This window comes from Scomber japonicus, chromosome 9, assembly GCF_027409825.1.
Source record: "Scomber japonicus isolate fScoJap1 chromosome 9, fScoJap1.pri, whole genome shotgun sequence".
NCBI lineage: Eukaryota > Metazoa > Chordata > Actinopteri > Scombriformes > Scombridae > Scomber > Scomber japonicus.
The window spans coordinates 29805849-29826248 of record NC_070586.1 but is presented as its reverse complement, the minus strand read 5'-3'; the positions used below and the strand labels follow the sequence as shown (position 1 = coordinate 29826248).

At 40.5% G+C, this 20400-nt stretch overlaps 3 protein-coding genes across 4 annotated transcripts; 2 read left to right on the top strand and 1 right to left on the bottom strand.

Annotated features, from left to right (window-relative positions):
* The first annotated feature begins 2487 nt into the window (after positions 1–2487).
* Positions 2488–7713, top strand: lgi3 (leucine-rich repeat LGI family, member 3). The gene is made up of 9 exons (XM_053325370.1): positions 2488–2690; positions 3536–3607; positions 4075–4146; positions 5402–5473; positions 5716–5787; positions 6086–6255; positions 6359–6523; positions 6609–6699; positions 6984–7713. Exons 1-9 carry the CDS (start codon positions 2488–2490, stop codon positions 7711–7713), a joined length of 1647 nt encoding a protein of 548 aa, XP_053181345.1.
* Positions 7714–9129: 1416 nt separating this feature from the next.
* chmp7 (charged multivesicular body protein 7) lies at positions 9130–12542 on the top strand. 2 transcript variants are annotated; one of them, XM_053325373.1, is made up of 10 exons: positions 9130–9649; positions 9729–9900; positions 10306–10491; positions 10585–10718; positions 10908–10956; positions 11050–11169; positions 11280–11378; positions 11472–11529; positions 11617–11739; positions 11914–12542. In XM_053325373.1, exons 1-10 carry the CDS (start codon positions 9387–9389, stop codon positions 11961–11963), a joined length of 1254 nt encoding a protein of 417 aa, XP_053181348.1. In that variant the 5' UTR covers positions 9130–9386; the 3' UTR covers positions 11964–12542. The 2 variants fall into 2 exon arrangements, with proteins under 2 accessions (XP_053181348.1, XP_053181347.1); XM_053325372.1 differs by having other exon boundaries at positions 11617–11832.
* Positions 12543–15297: 2755 nt separating this feature from the next.
* Positions 15298–18497, bottom strand: ccdc92 (coiled-coil domain containing 92). Its single transcript, XM_053325375.1, has 3 exons — positions 18362–18497; positions 17724–17769; positions 15298–16102 (listed from the first exon to the last, which is right to left on the bottom strand). The coding sequence occupies exons 1-3, from the start codon at positions 18495–18497 to the stop codon at positions 15298–15300; spliced, it is 987 nt and encodes a 328-aa protein (XP_053181350.1).
* Positions 18498–20400: the final 1903 nt, after the last annotated feature.

Here is a 20400-nt window from a genome sequence, read left to right as displayed (position 1 = left end):
GCTCACCTTAATTGGATAAGGCACAAAGAAGGCACCACCCATAATTTAGTAACTGATTCACATGTGGCATCACAGGTTTGTAGGATGGATGCTTTAGTTTCAAAACCATCAGATATTTCAGAATCTGTTCACTGATAAACATCAAACTGCCCCAAAGCAAAGAAAACATTAGATTTCTAAAATGGAGCCCCTGAAGACATTCTGGTCTCTTTCATCTATCAAATTTATCCTCTTTATTCCATTTCATACAGTAGGCATAAACAAGTATGAATATGACAGATAGAAAGAAAGAAAGAAAGAAAGAAAGGAAGGAAGGAAGGAACAAACAAACAAACAAACAAATAAAGAAAGAGTGAATTTCTTGTTTGTACATTTATAATTTGGTTTAACAATGATACATAAAATTGCAGCTCTGGATCAGATGTTGGGCACCACATACTATATTTCTGCTGCCTGTCTGGAGAGGGAACAATGTGCAGAAGCCTGGACAGTGTCTTGATGGCAGACAATACGTTGCAGAGCCTCTTTGCTTGTGACAACAGAGTCGTTGTGAGGTAAGGCTGGCAATGCCTGGCACTGAGGCTGCAGCCCTGCCAGTGGCCTTTCAGTAACTCTCTACACAGCCGCCTGCCCTGGACACACTTCATTTTATGGACCACACCTCCCTCTTGTGGCAGGAGTCGGTACTGAGCGCCATTTAGCAGAATTGTACAGTAAACAAGTCTTTTCAGATAAACTAGAAGATTGCATGCAACTTTAATGGGTTGAAAAAAAAAGTTACTTCTGTGAGTAATAAAATACTTTCCTCAAAGTACATTCATTGGTTCATGTGTGTTGACATGTTGGAGAAAAATGATTTTTACAAGATTAACAATATACTTTTAATCAGGGTGCTCTTTGATTGCATGCACGTTTTGTATTTGAAAAAAGGACACATGTTAGGATCCATATTATTTCATACAAGGTAGTTGTATTTGTATTTTTGTATAAATACTTTTACATCATTTTGTCCTTTGACACTTTTATCCAAAATTACTTGTAGGCCATGTAATACAGTCAAGTGTTAGAGGAGTGTGAGAGTAAGTAAGAAACAACAGGAAGTAAACAAGTGCATAAGAAATACCATACCACACCAAGAAGGAAATGCAATAGTCAACAAAGAGAGGGTCGAGAGGGCTGAGGGACTCAAGTGCTAAGGTGCAGAAGAGTTTTCAGGATTTTCTTGAATGCATCAAAACAGAAGTTTGGACTTTAACTTTCAAAAGTTATAAAACCCAGACAGATTTGTTCAGTGCAATGTTTAAGACTAAATGTGTCAGAGTATGAATTTGATCAAATCTGTGGCATTTGGCTTTTTCATAAAGATGAGAGTTTTCCTGTAATTATGAGATACTGAAGTCATAATTATAAAATACAACCTTCGATCCTTTTTATTTGGTGACTGAATTTACAAAAGGCCACGTGTCACTCACTCTTAAACTGAATAAACTATTGCTGACATTCATTTTATAAGCAAAGGGACAAAAATTCACTCTCATGTTTGAGAATCTTGATATCTTGAAATGTCTGCAGGTTTCCGGCTGTTGGCTGGCCACATTTTATATATCAACCAGTCAATTAATCAAGAAAATAATTAGTTGATTAGTTAGCAATAATGAAATGGATTTTTATTTGCTGTCACATTGAAATACGGATGTTATAAAACTAAAGATTCATATTATATATGGATGCTGCATCTTTCGTCTTGGGTCAGGTTTGTGTACCTTAATGCCTCTAGAGAGTCTCAGCACTGGTTGCAGTTAAGAATATAAACATCCTCCCTCCCACACACACACACACACACACACACACACACACGCACAGGCACACGCACACCACCACTGCCACCTGAATGCATACTCAGATGTTTTCCCTTGCATACTTAATGTTCTCCTTGTTGTCTCTCATGACTGCAGCAGCTAGACATAGTTTCACACCTGATAAGAAGTCCACAGAACATGCACACTCCTGGCAGTGCAATCGTAAATCAGCAGCCTTCTTACTACACCCCTCCCTCCTTGCTGCTGTTGTTTGAAGGTTCTCTGCATGTGTGATATTAAATAATTCAGTGTCAGCGGTGCTGCCTACAGGTCCTGGTGCGGAGAAAGCAGCTTTGCTCGTCATTCCTGCAGTGTGCACTCTAACAGCAGCTCCTGAGAGAGGAAGAGAGAGAGATAGCACACATCCAGGGAAGCTGCAGAGCACCCACGCCCACCAGGGATATACAGGACTCCCCTTACTCCCTCCCTCCGTCCCTCTCGACTCGTTCTCTTTCTCTCTCTCTCTCTCTCTCACCCATCCCCTCTCTCTTAACTCTGTGCTCAGCATTATCAAATCTGCTGGGCTTGTAGGCAGTGTAACCACCGCCTCTCAACAAGCCACTTGCCACACTGACTGAAACTTCAAGAAGCTCAGTCACAAAGATTCCCCTCGCTTGCCCGCCCAAAGATGCTGGAGCTCGGACCGAGATGGCTGAGGCTGATCTTTTTGTTGGCCGTGTGCTTGTTTCTCTGCCTGCCGAAGGAATCAAATGCCAGGAGAGCCCCCAAGATACCCCGCTGTCCTGCGACCTGCTCCTGCACCAAAGACAGCGCCTTCTGTGTGGATACCAAGGCTATACCAAAGAGCTTCCCACCTGGAATCATCTCTCTGTGAGTGGAAAATATATTTGTGTGTGTTTCACTCACCAAAAGCATCTTTTAATAACCTGTATGAAGTCACAGCAGTATCCAGGCTGGTACAGATGGCTACATCACTGATGTCACCCCTCATTATGTAATGATGCATGAAATCCCTACTTGTCTTTTAATTACCTAATAGTAGATACAGTAGATTTTATTTTATTTTGATATATTCTTGAGGCAAGGTGTCTTTGTATTGAGATAGAGATGTACAGACAGCAACAGACACCATTGCGTAATAATATTAATAATGTCCCTTTGCCATATGCTGAACTTTGTCTAGGGAACACACCAGTAAAATCCTGTAGAGCTCCAGGGAGGAAAACTAACAATAGATTCCCTATCTGGCTGCAAGAGACCTGCTTCTCCTCTGAGAGATGTAATCTTGAAGAGAATATAAAGATAGACTCAGTATAATGAAATGGAAAGCTTAACACTTGATGAAGAAAGGTTATGTTTTGCTGAGAAGGTTACAGCATGCTCCCTTTCATCTGATATTGACCCCCGTTTGCCGTGGATTGAATATTGAGTTGAAACAGTCCAGGGAATTGAACAGCACAGGCTGCTGAAGGTGTCCTCATTTCAATAGAGAAGAAGTGAAGAAGGGAAGAAGGAAGTTATGTGTCCTAGTTTTAAAGAGATTAAACCCTCCTTGATTTACAAACCACAGGACAGACATGTCCAGAGAAAAGAAGGACTTCAGAGGGAATAAAAATGATCAATTGGTCAATAAACCACATGACGTCACACTTTGTAACATCTGCATGCTGCCATTAAGAAGCCTGGATAACTGATGTGCTTGTTTATCTGGACAGGACGATGGTGAACGCAGCCTTTACAACAATCCCAGAAGGAGCTTTCTCACATCTTCACCTGCTGCAGTTCCTGTGAGTGATACAACCTACAATACATCAGAGCGTTATTACATTTAAAAAATATCACAAACCTGTGATTCAGTATCTCTCTGGTCCAGTTAAGTTAAACAGTAGCACTTTATAATCACAGGTAATGTCTTCACACGGTCGATATTGTGGCACACGCAGACATCTTTTGTTTTGCAGTGACAATGAGAGGACTTCAGCCACTACAAATGAATGGTTATTGAAAACAGTGGTGACATAGCAGTAATAAGAGTAAAGTGGCTCTGTATCAGTGTCATTGCCAATGACTGAGTCCCTTCAGTTGTGCTCTGCCAGACAAAGGGGCCATTTATCTGCTCAGATGCAATCATGAGTGTGTATGTGCAAGTGTTTGTGTGTGACTTTTGTGTTTAGGTCCGCATTTGTTTATGAGTATAAATCGCCTGATAGAGTTATGCTAGATTGTTTTGAACATTGTTTCCTTCTTTCTACAGGCTCTTGAACTCCAACACATTCACCAAAATTGCTGATGATGCCTTTGCTGGTCTGTCTAACCTACAGTACCTGTGAGTGTCTAACTTTATGCCTCTACATGCATATTACTACTCACTGAATTGAGTCTTTTTGACAGTAACTTCCTAATAAAATATGAATAAAATGTATTATACACTACAAAAAAGAGACCTCAAGGGACAGTTTTAAAGTAAGATGATTACTTTTGAAAAAAAGAGTTTTCTTATTATAAATGGAAATTCAAAAATCAAAAAATTAATGTGAGGCTATAGCCTCACATGGTCCGGTATGAGCAGTGGTAATGTTATCTGATGTTAGCTAACTTAAGCTCTATAACTGACATTAATTAGTCTGTTTTCTTTAGTCTGGCTTTAAATCTTCTATTTTTGTACTGTTTTTACATTATATTTTTTAGCAATTATCATTATGCACTTATAATTGTGGATTGTACTATGTATAACAGTTAAAGCTAAACAGGCTCACTTTAAAACAATATTATGAGCTATTTTTAGTTTTGCATCATTTGTCTTCAGTAAGTCTTGGTTGGTTTATTTCTCTTCATTGATGGATAAGATCAATCTGACTCATGGCTGCGCTGTTAGATTTCAGGGGTGGACTCTGCAGTATAGCAAAGAATGCCAAAACTGAAAATAAATGTGATGGAGCGCGTGCCTCTGTGTAATAAAGCTGAATATGCCATTTTGTGAATTGATGGGCTTCAGAAAGTAGTTAGCTGATGGGCTTGGAGTGTGCAGCTTTCCGGCTCTGGCTGCAGCCCAGCCATCAGGCCTCTCTGCATTACCACTACCACTGCTACCCACTGTGAATGCTAATAAAGCCATATTTTCATATCCAGCCACCTCCAGAGAGTCTGCACATGCTGTACGTCCTCGACTATCAATAGATAAAACAAAGATAGCATGGAATCAAATAATGCTGACATGTAGAATTTTGTAATAAACGATGCACTCAGTGTCTCATTTTTATCACACTAACCACAAGCATGAAAATAGCTTTTACCATAAGAGTCATTAAATATTCACACACTTAATGTATCAATGAGTTAGGCAAAAGAAAATTACAAAAATAAACAAACAAAATACAAATAAGAAACCTTGTTTGTGGCCAACTCAAACTTATTCCTCAAGATAGACAGACCCACCCTTCTTTTACTGGATATAAATGTTGTTACTGTCAGACTCTTGATGTCACAAACTCCTTTCCAACAAGGATGACATTCGATTACACTGGCTGAATGTCAGAGTTTGTCATCACCGTGTGTCATATGAGTAATTTGTTCTTTCTCAGGTTCATTGAGAATAATGACATCCAGACTCTCTCAAAGTATACCTTCCGAGGCCTCAAATCCCTGACTCACCTGTGAGTATTTTGTTGATCTAATAAGATGCTAAAGCATATACCATAGTAAAGAATTAAATCCTGACCTTATACCTCTTTGCATCGTATATCAACTGAGAAGCTAAAGCTTTCTTTATAATATATGATAATGGAATATGTTCACCATATGGGAGATTATGTCTGCTGTCAATTTGAGCAGTTTATTCATAAAAAATATTCATAAAAACATAATAATAACAAATCCTTCCTACGGACTTTTTCAGATCTCTCTCAAACAACAACCTGCAGCAGATGCCGAGAGATCTCTTCAAACATCTAGACATCCTCACGGATTTGTAAGTGTCCCTAAATTGAAATCAAAACAATGTCTGGACATCCCAGGAGGTTTGACCTTACAATCTGTCACTACAGAACAGTGGTTTGCTGTGGTTCTCTGAGGGTTTAGTGGAGTACCACAATAGTCTGCAAAATGGTCTGGCTTGAGTTTGTGTTTTGCGTCTTATTCAGACTGTGTTACTGCAATTATGTTGTCTGTTTTTTCTTCTTGTTTAGATGCTTTACTGAGAAAGAGGAGACTTGGAAGACTTATATTTGAGAATTTGAGATGTTCTCTTTTTCCTACCTTTCATTCAGAGACCTCAGGGGGAACTCTTTCCACTGTGACTGTAAAATCAAGTGGTTGGTAGACTGGATGGAAAAGACAAACACTTCTGTTCCTGCCATCTACTGTGCCAGCCCCTTTGAATTCCAGGGACGCAGAATTCATGATCTGTTACCACGAGATTTCAACTGCATCAGCGCAGGTTTCACCTTAATCCTTGCCTTTTTGGAACATTTGGCCAAAAACATGTCATAGTAACATTTCTTGGTTTCTAAATATTGTGATTGTGTATTTTCTTCCTACAGATTTTGCTGTTTATGAAACTTTCCCCTTCCACTCTGTGTCGGTTGAGTCTTATGAGTTCAATGGAGATCAGTTTGTGGTCTTTGCTCAGCCTGAATCAGGTTTCTGTACCCTGTATATATGGGATCACGTGGAAATGGTCTTCAGGACGTATCACAACATTACGTGTAAGTTTCTGGCTATGACTGCACCGTGCTATCTTTTTGTTAATGAAACCCTATGATGTTTGACTTCCGTGTGTCTCTCCTGCAGCTCGTTCTGCTGTGTACTGCAAACCAGTGGTGATAGACAACACTCTTTACATGGTTGTGGCTCAACTTTTTGGTGGATCTCATATCTACAAGTAAGGCTTGAAATTTTTATCTTGCACAGCTAGCTGGTAAATTTTTGCTTTGTATTAAACAAACATGACCTTGAGGGAGTAGCATGACATTTTAGGTAATATACTTTAAGAACTTTATTTCTGAGAGTTAGCTGAGAAGATCGATACAGCTCTCTCTTCTGTACTGTAGATGGATACATGGATAGATATGTAGATTGAACTGGAGCACGAAAGCACTTCAATTGCTTGAATTGTGAAAAGGCTTCTCAAATACAATACCAACTTTTAATTATGTCAAAAAACAGGTGGGAAGAGGACCCACAGCGCTTTGTAAAGATCCAAGACATTGACACCACTCGGGTGAGGAAGCCCAACTTCGTGGAGACCTTCCAGCTGGATGAAGAGTGGTATTTTATAGTAGCAGATAGCTCCAAGGCTGGCTCAACCAGTATTTATCGGTGGAACAGCAATGGCTTCTACTCCCACCAATCTCTCCATCCCTGGCATCGTGACACCCATGTGGAGTTCCTTGATGTTGCGGGAAAGGCTCACCTCATCCTCTCCAGTGCCTCTCAGCCACCGGTGGTTTACCAGTGGAACCGTAGCCAGAAGCAGTTTGCTTTCTATTCCCAAATCACAGAGTTAGCTGACGTGCAGATGGTTAAGCACTTTTGGGTGAGGAAAGTTCTTTACCTTTGCCTCACACGCTTCATCGGCGACTCCAAGATCCTCCGCTGGGAAGGGCAGCGTTTCATTGAGATACAGACTCTTCCCTCTCGGGGGTCAATGGCAGTGTATCCCTTCACAGTGGGCCTCCGCCAGTACCTACTCCTTGGAAGTGATTTCTCCTTCTCCAGAGTTTACTTGTGGGATGACCTCACGCAACGCTTTCAGCCCTTCCAGGAGCTCAACATGAGAGCCCCACGGGCGTTCAGCTTGTTATCAGTTGACAATAAAGACATCCTGATGGCCGCCAGCTTCAAAGGCAACACCCTGGCCTACCAGCACCTGGTGGTAGATCTGAGTGCCAAGTAGACACGTGAGAATTTAAGAGAAAGGAGGTGTTCCTCAGCATTTATTGACATGTGCCAAATAAATGAAAGACTGCAAAAATGTTTACGCCATTTAACTAAAGGTCTGCTGATGTTTTAAGCAAGGCAACTAATTAAATGATTGTTTAATCTATTTTACGCACCATTCCTTAACATCTGAATGAAAAATCATGTTATAAGTCACAGTATCAGTAACATGCCAACGTGAATGTCATGCCACAGGCTTATCACTGCTCCTGTTCAGCCAACCATATTAGCCAATGTTTTTCTTTTTTGGTCATTATTATGTTGTATATTGTACTTTACTAATATAAGTGCATGTGTATCTACTGAATTATTCACTGGATGAGACTGGATATTATAACTGAGTGTAAAACTATTTGAGGTTAAGTTACAAGGTGTAATTTATCTGTGAGGCATTTTGCATGACACTGTACAAATGATATAACTATGTAAAACAAGCAATACTTACCATTGCAATACCTTAAATCCTTGAATATGTTTATATAAGAGATACCCTATGTCTGTTTTGGATATAATATTTTACTGCAATAATAACAAAGGATCAAAGCCGGTCAGCTACTTACAGGCCCCCAAATGAATGAAAATGTGAACTAATTTAAGTGCTGCTCTGTTAATTTATTCAGTGGTGTTCTTGTCATAATTTAAGTCTTCATAGACAGATTTCCTGATTTTGTTATTGTCCTCTTAGTTCAACAGTAGTATTTTGGGTGAGAGGAGACCATGGGAAATACAGAAGTAAATTTGAGGAGTGTAGTCTTTAAAACCAAAACTATTTGGGGGGCATGATACAAATCTTAGAGTGTATATTAAAGTATTAATCATAACCCTATTCTGTGTTTTTTAATGTACAGTCACAACCTGTATTCAAATATTGCTGTGTATTTTTGCACATGGGCCGGGAGGTGGGCAGGGGTATCATTAAATCCTGCTTTATGGCCCCTGAGAAAGCCTGTGTCCCTTTTATGTCTATGTGATAACAAAGATCCTTAAAGCATCCATTGGTTTCTCTTTTATTACACTACAAAACAGCCTCAAAGAAATGAGACCAGATGATGGCGTATGATAAAAAACAATGAAACGTTACCTCTCTATATGCTGTACTCAGAACAAGGTGAAACGGTCAAAAAACTAAAGAAAAACTATGAAATAACGCGTGACTTTTAGAGAAAGAAGAATGATGCGCATAAACGGTACAAGCTTGATGCTTACGAGTGAAATTCTTGGTGCGTTTGTTTTGTTTTTCAGGATGTCTGTGTGGGTGGAGTTTACGTATGTGTACGTTTTTACAGTCAGCTCCGCTTTTACGCTCTGTTCTCAACGTTAAAACACGCGCTACCATATGTTGTTGATATCGGAAACGATAGTGTGTCAGACATGTTTCAATGCTTCATGGAGAAATAATAGTTGAACGTGTCTGCTGGCGGTGACATGTGAGCTACTGTGCTAATTTGCATTCAACAGACGGTATTTGAGCTAACCTGCTATTTCTCTCTAACGTTAGGCGGGGATATTTGTCTCTCAGCTCGTATTGGACGTTGCTTGCTAACTATCTAAACTAGCTATCGTTACCAGCCTGGCTGCTCGTCGATAAACAGATTTGTCGTCGCTGAAGTTTCGACCTAGATATTATAAATGTCTAATTCCACTGAAAGGAGCCTGCCGCCGGAGTGGGACGACGACGAGCGGATGAATTTTATGTTCTCCGACTTCAAGGAGAACCGTGAAGTGAACACGACGGACTGGGACAGTAAAATGGACTTCTGGACAGCGTTGGTCATACAGAACTGCAGGGACCGCGGTACCGTGTGTGTCAACCTGCAGGACATGAACAAGAGCTTCAGGAGGAAAGAGAAATCACCGCTGGGCTTGCCGACGGTGATCCAGTCCATGGCCAGGTTGGTGTGTGTGAGCTGTGTCACTGCTGTGCGTCTGAGTTAAATCATGCATCTGTGTGTTTGTTTTCATTTCTGTCAGATGTGGGAAGATTCAGAGGGAGTCAGAGTTTGCTGCCAATGTGGATTGTGGTTGGCTGTCCTGGGGTGTTGGCCTGCTGCTGGTGAAACCTCTCAAGTGGACCTTCTCCACTCTTCTTGGAAGCAGCCATGTGACTTTAGAGGAGTCCTTTGTTGTCATTGAACTAGTGAAGGTTTGTCAGACTTGTGTTGACATTCACATGCACCAGCAGTTATTATTGTGCTTGCACCATTATTTTTTTTTGCATTTTTTAGATTTCAGTAGGATGCAATATAGTAATTCATGTTAATGTTCCTTCAGAGTTTATTTTTCAGTAGTAGATCTCCCACACAACTCTGTGATATAAATTAATGTACTTAATCAAATTCTGTGTGCATCTACACAAAATCTGAAACAGTGCATGCCCACCATGCACATGACAGTGCATGTTTGGACTGCTGCACCATCACAGGTATTTTTAATATGATTCAACTTGCAGTAATACTGACTGGTTTCCTACCTTATGTCAGGTAAATGGAATTAGACAATACACACTTGATGGCGGCTGTTAAACACAAAGCTTTTTTACACTTTCCAGGAGAAAGCAGCAGAATTACTCAGGGTCTACCGGAGCAGTGAATTTGCAAGCCGCTCCATCTTATCATTTCAAGAGCTCTGCACACTCTCCTCAGATGTCTGTGCTGACGAGAGCACCCTCTGCATGGCTCTCCTGCAGCTGCAGAGGGACAAACAAGTGACGGTTTCGTTGCACGAAGGCGAGAAGGTACACCATAATCTACTATTCCACAAGCTGTTAAGTCAATAAAGGCTTTTTTTTTGCAAGTAATCAGTCTTTCTTCATGTGTCTTCTTTACAGATTGTAAAGTTTTGTCAGCCTGGGCAGGATCGCATCTCTCCTGTCAGTGATGTGGATATAGGAATCTACCAGTTACAGCGCAGTGAGAAACTGCTGGGAGAGCGGGTAGAGAAACTGGGCCTCGAAGCTGACAAGTACATCAACTAAAATATGAACTTAAAGTAGAATGTTTAGTAGTAATTAATTAATTGATTGATTGATTGATTGTGTATTTAAACAGGATCAGGATCTTATAAGGCTGAGTGAAGCCAAATCAAAAGGGAATTTATTATTTCAGAAAATGACTTAATTATTATTAAAGCTGCTTTGTTTTCTGTGCACAGGTGCAAAGAGGAAGCAAGGGTTCTGCTTCGGGATGGCAAAAAAACTCAGGTGTCTGTTTAACTATAAAAACTAAAAATGTCATCTTATTATATGCACCTACATATCCTGCAGAACTGGTCACATTCACTGTCTATTTAACAGGCACTGAGATGTTTGAGAGGCAGAAAGAGGGTAGAAAAGAGAGCAGACAACTTGTTTGCCAAACTGGAGTCCATCAGAGGTATCCTGGACAGAATAGCACAGTCACAGACTGATAAGATGGTAAGAGGCAGTTATAAACAACAGTCCACCTGGTCATAGATTTACTGAACAACAGTGTGTACAAGTTTGTTTGTCAGTACTGTATGTGTGTTTTTTGTGCTCCTCTGTAGGTTATGCAAGCATATCAGGCTGGGGTTGCTGCCCTGAGACTTTCTCTTAAGGATGTGACAGTGGAACGTGCTGAGAGCCTTGTGGATCAAATCCAGGAGGTAAGCATTTATTTTAAAGCCATTTATGGTGAGTTTCTAATTGAATCTGACACCTTTTCATCCCTAATGTACCCTTTTCTCTCATCTAACCAGTTATGTGACACTCAAGATGAGGTGAACCAAACTATATCTGGTGGTGTGACCAGCGGAGGTATGTCATTCTTTTGAGTACAGTGTCTTTAATTAATATACACTATGTTTGAATAATAAGATATAAATGTGCCCTGTTTATTTGTAGATGAAGACATGGATGAGTTGGAGGAGGAATTGAAATTATTGCTGAATGAGTCGATGCCGGATGCAGTTTTACCTGAAATTCCAACAAACCCCCTCGGACCCATACGGGAGTTGAGCCTCCCAGGTAAAAACCTGCCCACTGTACCTCAAAGCCACCTGAATATTACCACTGAGCAGCTGGAGGAAGAATTGAATCAATTAACCCTAACAGATTCAGGTTTGCTTTTTTCTTCTCCTGTTTTTCTAATGTCACAAATGTAAAATAATGGTAGTAACATATGGTTACATTTTTGTCTAGGCTTTCAACAGAAGAATTCGCCAGCCAAGAGATTAGAGCCTGCACAGTGATGGCACAGTCAAAACGAGTTTGAAGCTCTGCATCAACACATCAACATAAAGTGTATCGTTTTCTGTCAGGTAGAGTTCATAGAGGTAAAAAAAGCACTAAACTGACAATTGCAAACTAGTAATTGCAGGTGTTGTAAAAAATGTGTATCAGAATGAAAACAAGTCACTTTTCTTCAGTTAATAAAATAAAGAATGCCTTTGCTGTGGACGCATGCCAAAAAGGATTTTTTAATTATCATGCTATTCAACTTGAAAGCTTTCAGATCTACTTAGCCATCAGAATCAGAGAGAATATTAAAGTGAATATTTTAACCTAAATGAAATATTCCTTTGGTATGTCACCAGTAGGAATGCTTTTAATTTTGATATTTTTTGACAAAGTGTAAAAGATGAACTGTATTTGTCTGATAAAGTGTTTATTGACGTGTGTAAATGTCTGTCATTGACAGTCCTGTGGAGTGTTTTAAGTGGCCTTCTGAACTGTAAATATTAAACTAAAGTAAATTTAGTTTGCCAAATGAAGACTGAAAAGCATACTTTAAGTGAGTTTAACCAAATATGTTTCCCAGAATAAAATTTATTTTAATCACATGTGCAGTGGTATTTTTATTTTTATGACTGAACTCTGTGTTAATGAACTGAGTGTACGTTCTTCAATCTTATTACCATTTTTTTTTAACTCCAGGGTTAACCCAGGTCCCTGTGGGGCAAAATCTAGGTTATGCAAAGGTTTTGAAAATAATATGAGGAAGAGTGGCACACATTTTCAGTCTGCCAAGGAGATTCAGATAGTTAGAGCCTCTGTCTTGGTCTATCCTGGAATGATGCACAATACTTCCACTAAAGAAGAATGTTTTGTAATATGTGGATAGGAACTTAAACATAGTGCTACATAACTTTAATAACTAGTCATGGTCAATGGTGAAACAGAGGTGAATTGTTAAAATTTACTGTACGATACATTGAATAAAAGTAGCTTTTTAATGACATGAAAAATAAGCACTTAGTAGGAGTAGTAGTACAGAACACTGAACACCAGGGGGCACTGTCATGTAAAGCCAATATGGGAAAAACCTCTAACACCTCTATTAAATAGTCTCTTTGTGACTGATTGTGTGACCATAATAAGTATGACCTATCCAGGTTCAACTATGCATATTTCATATGAATGTTGCACACATCAGAAGACTAAAAATATATATACATGATGTATATTGAAATTAAATATAATAAAAAAGCTAATCCAAGCAATCAGATCTCTATTAAATAGCTGAAATGTAGATGGAAACTTCCTGGAAATAGTATACCTGTTGTTTCTCCACATATATGACTTTGAAAACGCCCCTTTGGAATGATGAAGGTTAAATATGGATCACGCATCTTTCATGCCAGGTGAGAGAGTGATTTGTAGATAATATTATGATCCTTATCTTAAGGTGTGCAAAATGACAGTATCAATTGTAATGATCTTTTCCTGAACCCTAACCTTCACCTATTTTGCACCTCTCTCAACCATATTAACATATTTACATTTTTGTGTGTTTGTGTAGAATAGATGAAAATATACTTTCATTACTCTGCTCCTTACAGTTATATCTTTTTGCAGTGATTTCAACAGTCTCACTATGGACATGTAATCTGAGGACACCTATTGGCTGAATGCATGAACTACAATCACACTGTGCTTCACATTCTTCTCAACAACACACTGCACTTGTTCACAAGTTGTTATGGTGAATAATGTATTGTTTTGTATTGTGAAATACAGTAAATGTGATTCTGCAGGGCTGTTGATCAGAGGGGTGACCGTCAGGGCAGAATGGTTATAGTTCCCATCCTTGAAAACCATTTTTTGAAGTGCACTTAAACAAGGCACATCACCCGCTGATCCAGTGGCACACATAAACAGGATTTGGTTGTCATATAATATAATTTCTGTTCTTTTCACTTCCCAGATTAAGTAAATAATTTGTTCATATGAATGATCAAAAGTGACACTGCAAGGGCCACACTATAGCACTTTTAACACTTTCAATTATGTAAGGCTGAGCTTCTAAACAAAACACCAAATGAGGTGAATATCATTTGTAAGACTGGTGCTCATCCCTTCTGTACATTTCTAAACATGTAAAATATATGTCAAGGAGCTGATCTCAAGAGTAGAAACACCTTAATAAGACATTTCATGTTGTCTTTTCCTTTAATTTGTCACCCATATATATATAGAAACCAAGTAGCCAAACCAAAACAGCATTGCTTTATTGTATTGATTTATATACTTCAAAGACAAGTGATATTAACGTGAAAAGCAGGTTATTAGATGATAATAATTACTGTCGTGTTGGTGCTGTGCTAACTACTTTCAATATCTGAGGTGCTGTTGTGTTCTCTATTAAACAATAAATTAAAAAAAGGATTCAATACAAATGTACAGGCTTTATAAAGTACTGTTAATTATATCACAAAATGCTATTACAGCAGTGTTTTCAAAAATGCCCTTTTATCACAAATAACAGTGAATATTGTTTAAGCCAAAACTTAATTCTCTCAGTTCCCTTTCGTTATCTTGCTCCAAACACACACACTGTCTTTCTCTCTCTCTCTCACACACACACACGCACACCTGTTCACCATCTTTTCACACTGCATTGGAACATATGCATCTCTGCTGTTTTTGCCAGTCAACAAAAGAAAGGTAAAATTACACACCTTTCAACGCAAGAACCAGCAAATTTCAATTGCACATTATGCAGCTTGTACCTATAGTAACATTATTATACTCATACAAGAAGAAGATGAAAGACATTCGGGGAGTATTTGTTTAATAATTTAATTTCTATCCTATGCAGCTGCAGATATCTGGTTATATACTGTAGTTTGTTGATATGCCCAGACTATTGTTGAAGAGACGGAGATATGTAGGGTTAACTATTTGCCATGACTGCACTACACAGCTTGTGTATGGTTGAACCGAGCAGGCACTGATGCAGATATTTGGCTGAGAATTTGTCGTATGCACCACATATAACAGACTGACGTGAGAGTCGAAGCAAAAAGTCAAGATGTGTATAATACAAGACCTCATCAGGTTGTAAATAAGAAACATTTGGCATGCTTTATAGTAGTCCTTTTCAACTGTACATTAAGAAAAAAAAGTTTTTATGGAATACCATAAACAAAATGATCACTTTGTAAATTCCTTATTCTTTCACATTGCAGTGTTGCGTAAAAAGCAGGCTACACAGTGGATCAGGCTCCGTCCCTGCTCTTGCGGTGTAGTGTATGTTTTGTGTACACAGTAGATATGTGTGCATTCGTGTGCATGTTTGCAGTGTTAAACTGTCCTGTCGGCTCCAGAACGCTTCCGCACAACCTTCTCCTCATTGACCTGGTCCACTGCCAGTGTCTCCAGCTCTGCCTGCGGCGGGGCCAGGGGAGGGGTGCCATGGGAGATGCGGTGTGCCACGCCTACATGACCCCTGTACTGACGGTCCCGAGCAGGGCTGTGTCGAGGGCTGGCCGTAGCACCCAGTGGAGGGACAGCAGAGCGCTCGGAGGCAATAGGAGGGATAACGGCAGGCCGCTCTCGCACTACCTGCGGTTCAGGAGACTCTCTCCCAGCCTGCAGGAATGGTGTTGGGTCGGGCATGGCATCCACGGTCTCCCGCAGGACCAGTCGCCTACCGTCTGAGCCAAGCCGGTACACCTCTGTCAGCTCTGGATGAAGAGGCTGGGAGAGGCTCTTCTTCATGCGGCGCCGCGGGGTTTCTGGCTGCCTGTCCTTGGGCGGCGGAGGCGTGGGCTTGTACGAGGTGACCGGGCTGACATTGGGGCTGGCCTCGGAGGAGCTGCCAGCTAACAGCTTCTTCTTGGTGGCGTGAAGCTGTGAGGTTAGGTAAGCAATGGTACTAGCTCTCTGCTCCAGCTCCCCAGACAAAACAGCCAGCTTGTGGCTCTTCATCTTAAGCTCCTCTAGGTACTTCTTCTCCCGCTCTTTGATGGTGTTTTCCAGGACGGAGATCATGGCGTTCTTCTGCTCCAGGTCTCTGATTAGCTCTGTGTTCTCCTCCTCCTTCTTCTTAAGCTGGGCCTCCAGCTCCTCACACCTCCTTTGCAGCTCCTTGCATCGGACCTCACTGCTGTCTGCGAACACATGCAATAAAGGGGTGTTCAAAATACTTCTCTTTGCAAAGGTGCACACAGGCAGACTACACAACCACATAAACGCATAGTGGACCAATTATTAGTACATTAGGTGCAGACACTGACTATGGACAGTGTGTCAGCAAAGAGAGATAGTATGGAGACTCATCTGCAGCAGGCAGAGAGCTCCAGTCTCATGTTACATCTCTGGTAGACAGCAAGGGCACTGCTCTCCTCTGACCTTCATCAATGCTTGCTTAATCCTGCCCCCACCCAGTTATAGCATATACAGCCATCACAGTGTATGTGCAATTTCCTGGAATGAAATACATAAATGTATAATATTACATGTATATGTTAGAAATATGCACATTTTCAATGTCCCGTTTACATTTACCAAACACTACCTACAATAAAACATATATAACTAGAACTATAACTAGATGACTTTCCCTTCATTTTTTAAGTTGTCTGGTACATTTTCACCCCAGTAAGAACAGCTGAGCCCTGCTGTGCTAAGCAGGTTGCAGGCTGTGCATTAGTGCTGTGACAGATAATCTCATTTCCTGCACTCCAATCTCTGAGATGCCCCACACAAACATGATAGTGCCTTTCACTGGAGTCTAACAATACTGCACAGATGTGGTCCAGCCATGTTAGAGAGCCTGCGACATGCTGTGACACTGGTGAGACACAACATGTTTCCTCATCAGTTATACAGAAGAGCAGCCAGTAAATAAATTAAACTAGAGCTCCATGCAGTCTGTCTGGGGCCTCCCTGCCTGTATCGTACAGTGCTGGAGCTGGGTCTGAACAGGCCAGTGTCGTCAATCCATGTCATGGCCATGGTAACGCAGGGGGAGGGGCGGTTGACAATAACAGTGGGATCCCTAATGAGCAGCGGGTGGTCCCACAGTGCAATGCTTCCTTGGGTGGGACTGTTACCAGGAAACAGGCAGATTCCTCTGTCCACAGACCTGTCCATTGATAAAACCCTTTATTTCAGCAGAAAACACAGATTTATAGTCTTAACTCTTTTAGAGTTTAGTAGACTGCTGTGCACTTTCACTATTTTAGTCCGCTTTTAAAAGTAACTCAAACTATTTTTTATTCAATATTCATGAATTCTACATTAAAATGGTTATTTTACCCCTTATAAAAAGATGTTTCTTTACCATGTTAGCCATCTCCAACAAAAACAAACCTACTAGGATCAAACATGCTGCCTCCAACATCATCCACAACCCTACACCCAATATAGCCATCACACGCCTCACACTCACAATAGCAAATGGCACTGATCAACCCCTAAACAGAGTGAATAAATCCAGGATCATCAGTGGATTTGTGCGCAGATACACACATATGTGTTGGTATACAGACTGTGTTTAATGTATATCAGTATGTTTGCAGGACAACACTGAATTTATTTATATTGTACTTTAATTTATGTCACACAACAGTCATTGTAGATGAAACCACAGATGGAGGAACCACAATGACAAACCAGAAAACCAGAACATTGACAGTAATTTAATTTCTGCATCAAGTCAACATCAATATTAACTCTATATTGCACGTCAAGGGTAAAACGGATGTGTACAGAGTGATGGACGCTTACCTGAGGGATCAGAGCTTCTAACGGTGAGCTCATATGTCAGGTCTGTGAAAAAAAGAAAGGGTTACTCAAATATCTACCTCAAATATGATTGCTAACAGGGCAGCTATGAAACACAGCCTGACTAGCGACAATGCTTGTTAGGGGAAAACATCTCAGTGCTTTCACATATGGTTGGCGATTCATTTAACAAGATTAGTGTTCAGATTAGAGTTCAGAGGCAGTTTTAGTGACAGGTTAACCAAGGATATGAGAGGGCTAAGACATGCAGTATCCTGTTTCTCTTTGAACAGGGTGACCATACTTACACGCCGGCCTCTGTAGAGGATTATATTTACTACCGGTGCTTCGATCAATACGAGTTTTGCTGTACTGCATCAGTACAGTGCAGGGTGTACTCACTAATGCTTAAGTGCATTTCCTGAAAGTCATCATATTCTCTCTAAAAGGTTTAATACTGAGCAGCATCTTTTGCTCCCAAATAACCAGTTTGTACCTCTGTGGTTGTTATGAAGAAAGTTACTGACATCATTTATCGTTTGCTGTTGCTCAAGAGGCATCCTTTAAGCATTTCTTTAATTTTCCGAAGCAGCATGAACAGTAGAGAGGTGCTGCAGCTACTTGCGGCCGTGCTCACCTGTGCACTGCTGTTGTAATCTGCGGATCTCCGCGTGCAGCCCCTTCAACGTGTTGGCGTGGTCCTGCTGGAGGAAGAGCAGGTTTTTCTGCGCGCTGTGCAGCTGATTTTCTAATGTAACGTTTGCTGACGCCATGGCTGATTATGTTTGGACGCACACCAGCCCTGCGACCGCCAGACAAAGATGAAAGAAAAGAGGGGGAGAGACAGAGGAAAGAGAGGAGTGGAGAACTATAAACAAGAGTCAACCCATTTGGCAAATGAGCCGTTACTTTTCACTCTTTCGCCTGTAAACATCTTGGTTTTGGGATGTGGTCCAACTTTGTTCTGTCTGCCAACTGGCAGAGACAATCTGCTTCAGATGACATATCGGACTAATCACTATTAGATAACTCCAACAAATCCATCCTCAATGGAGGCTGTTCAACAAACCAGCAGAGTGTACAAATAGTAACCCTGTCTGCTGATGAAAAGAGCAACAAACATGCTGAAGACACAGACAGTATGCAGGAAAGTGTGTAGACTATTATGATTAATCACATATTAATTGTAATATACACATTATACATATCATATAATATAAGTTAGACTATAGCAGAAACACAAAGAGATCATGAGTAGGCACACTTAGTTTTTGCTTACTTGAGTTAGAAATCAATCACTGATGTGAATTTATTGATTTAGAAGCAGAGTGAGCAGTGCAGGCTTTTAAAACACATCTGAAAGATAACACTGATCTAATATAGATTAATCTAATCTATGTGTTTGAAATTGTATTATTATTATTATTATAATTTAGAGTGGGCGAAGCAAAGATGTTATAAAAGAAACTACAGGTAAGTTCTTACACTCGTTTATTAAAATATATGAAATGAGATATGAAATGAAAAATGAGATTATGTATCAGGTACATATCTTTAAACGCAGCTTCTCGTCATTAGGTAGATTCATTAATACAACAGATGGCACATATCACACATCTTTGTGCTAGAAAATATTCTCTCTCAATCCTTAACTTCTGAAACTTATCGAATTAAAGCCGAACACATTAATAAACATGACAGTGACACTGGGTGTGGCATGAAGGCTGCCAGTCTCTAGCAGGCCTCTTCCTTCTCTGCCTCCTCCCTCCCTTCGCTGGACGTCCTTGTCCCCAGAGCCAAGCCAGAGAGAGAGAGACAATCACTCAGTCCCAACATCTCCGCCCTCTGCCAGGCAGCTGTACTGGGGCTGAGAGTTGAAGCACATTGATCCCTGCTACACCCTCCTGAGTGCAGAGAAAGCCTCTCCCCGCATACGTAAGCGTGCTTCAATAAAACATCCCTGGGCTTCTCACTCTTACATCATCAGCTCACTAACATAAATAATAAATCCCATAACACCAGACACACTGTCTCTGAGATTTTTTGCACTGCTCACAAAGGGAAAAACAAAGCATGTGATAACCAAAACACAGACTGATAACCACCAATACAGCCAGCCGTGTGTCATAAAGGCTGAAGAGATAATCTATTATTGATGAGTAATGTGGAGTCCTTCCGGTAAAGCCTGTGCTGTATGCATATCTCTCATCCCAGCCCCTTCCTAGAATAGATTAGATGGCTTTCCATCTGCAAAGTTATGACCTCAGCCAACTTCACAACATGCCTCATGCCACAGGACAGAGGTGGCGGTGGAACAAAGGAGAATTATAGACCTCCAGTGAATTAAAGAGAGAAAGTGTCTCTCCCTGATTAGAGGCAACGTATTGGGTCAAAGCTATAGAGACTCCTCTCCCCAACATTCAAACGCTGTCCATGTTTTTCCTCTGCTAATACACAAACCAACATTTCCCCATACAGAGAACATAAATAATCAATGAACTGCAGCAGCATGAAACATTAGCCAGTAGCTACGATCCTCAGCCACACAACAAGAGCTTGGCAGTCACACTTCCTCCTGTAATAAAGCTGTTTCTTTACACACAGATTCACACAGCTTTACCTATTGAGTTGACAACGTGGACCAAATCTCTTCTTTGCATGTCCTCACTAATGTTA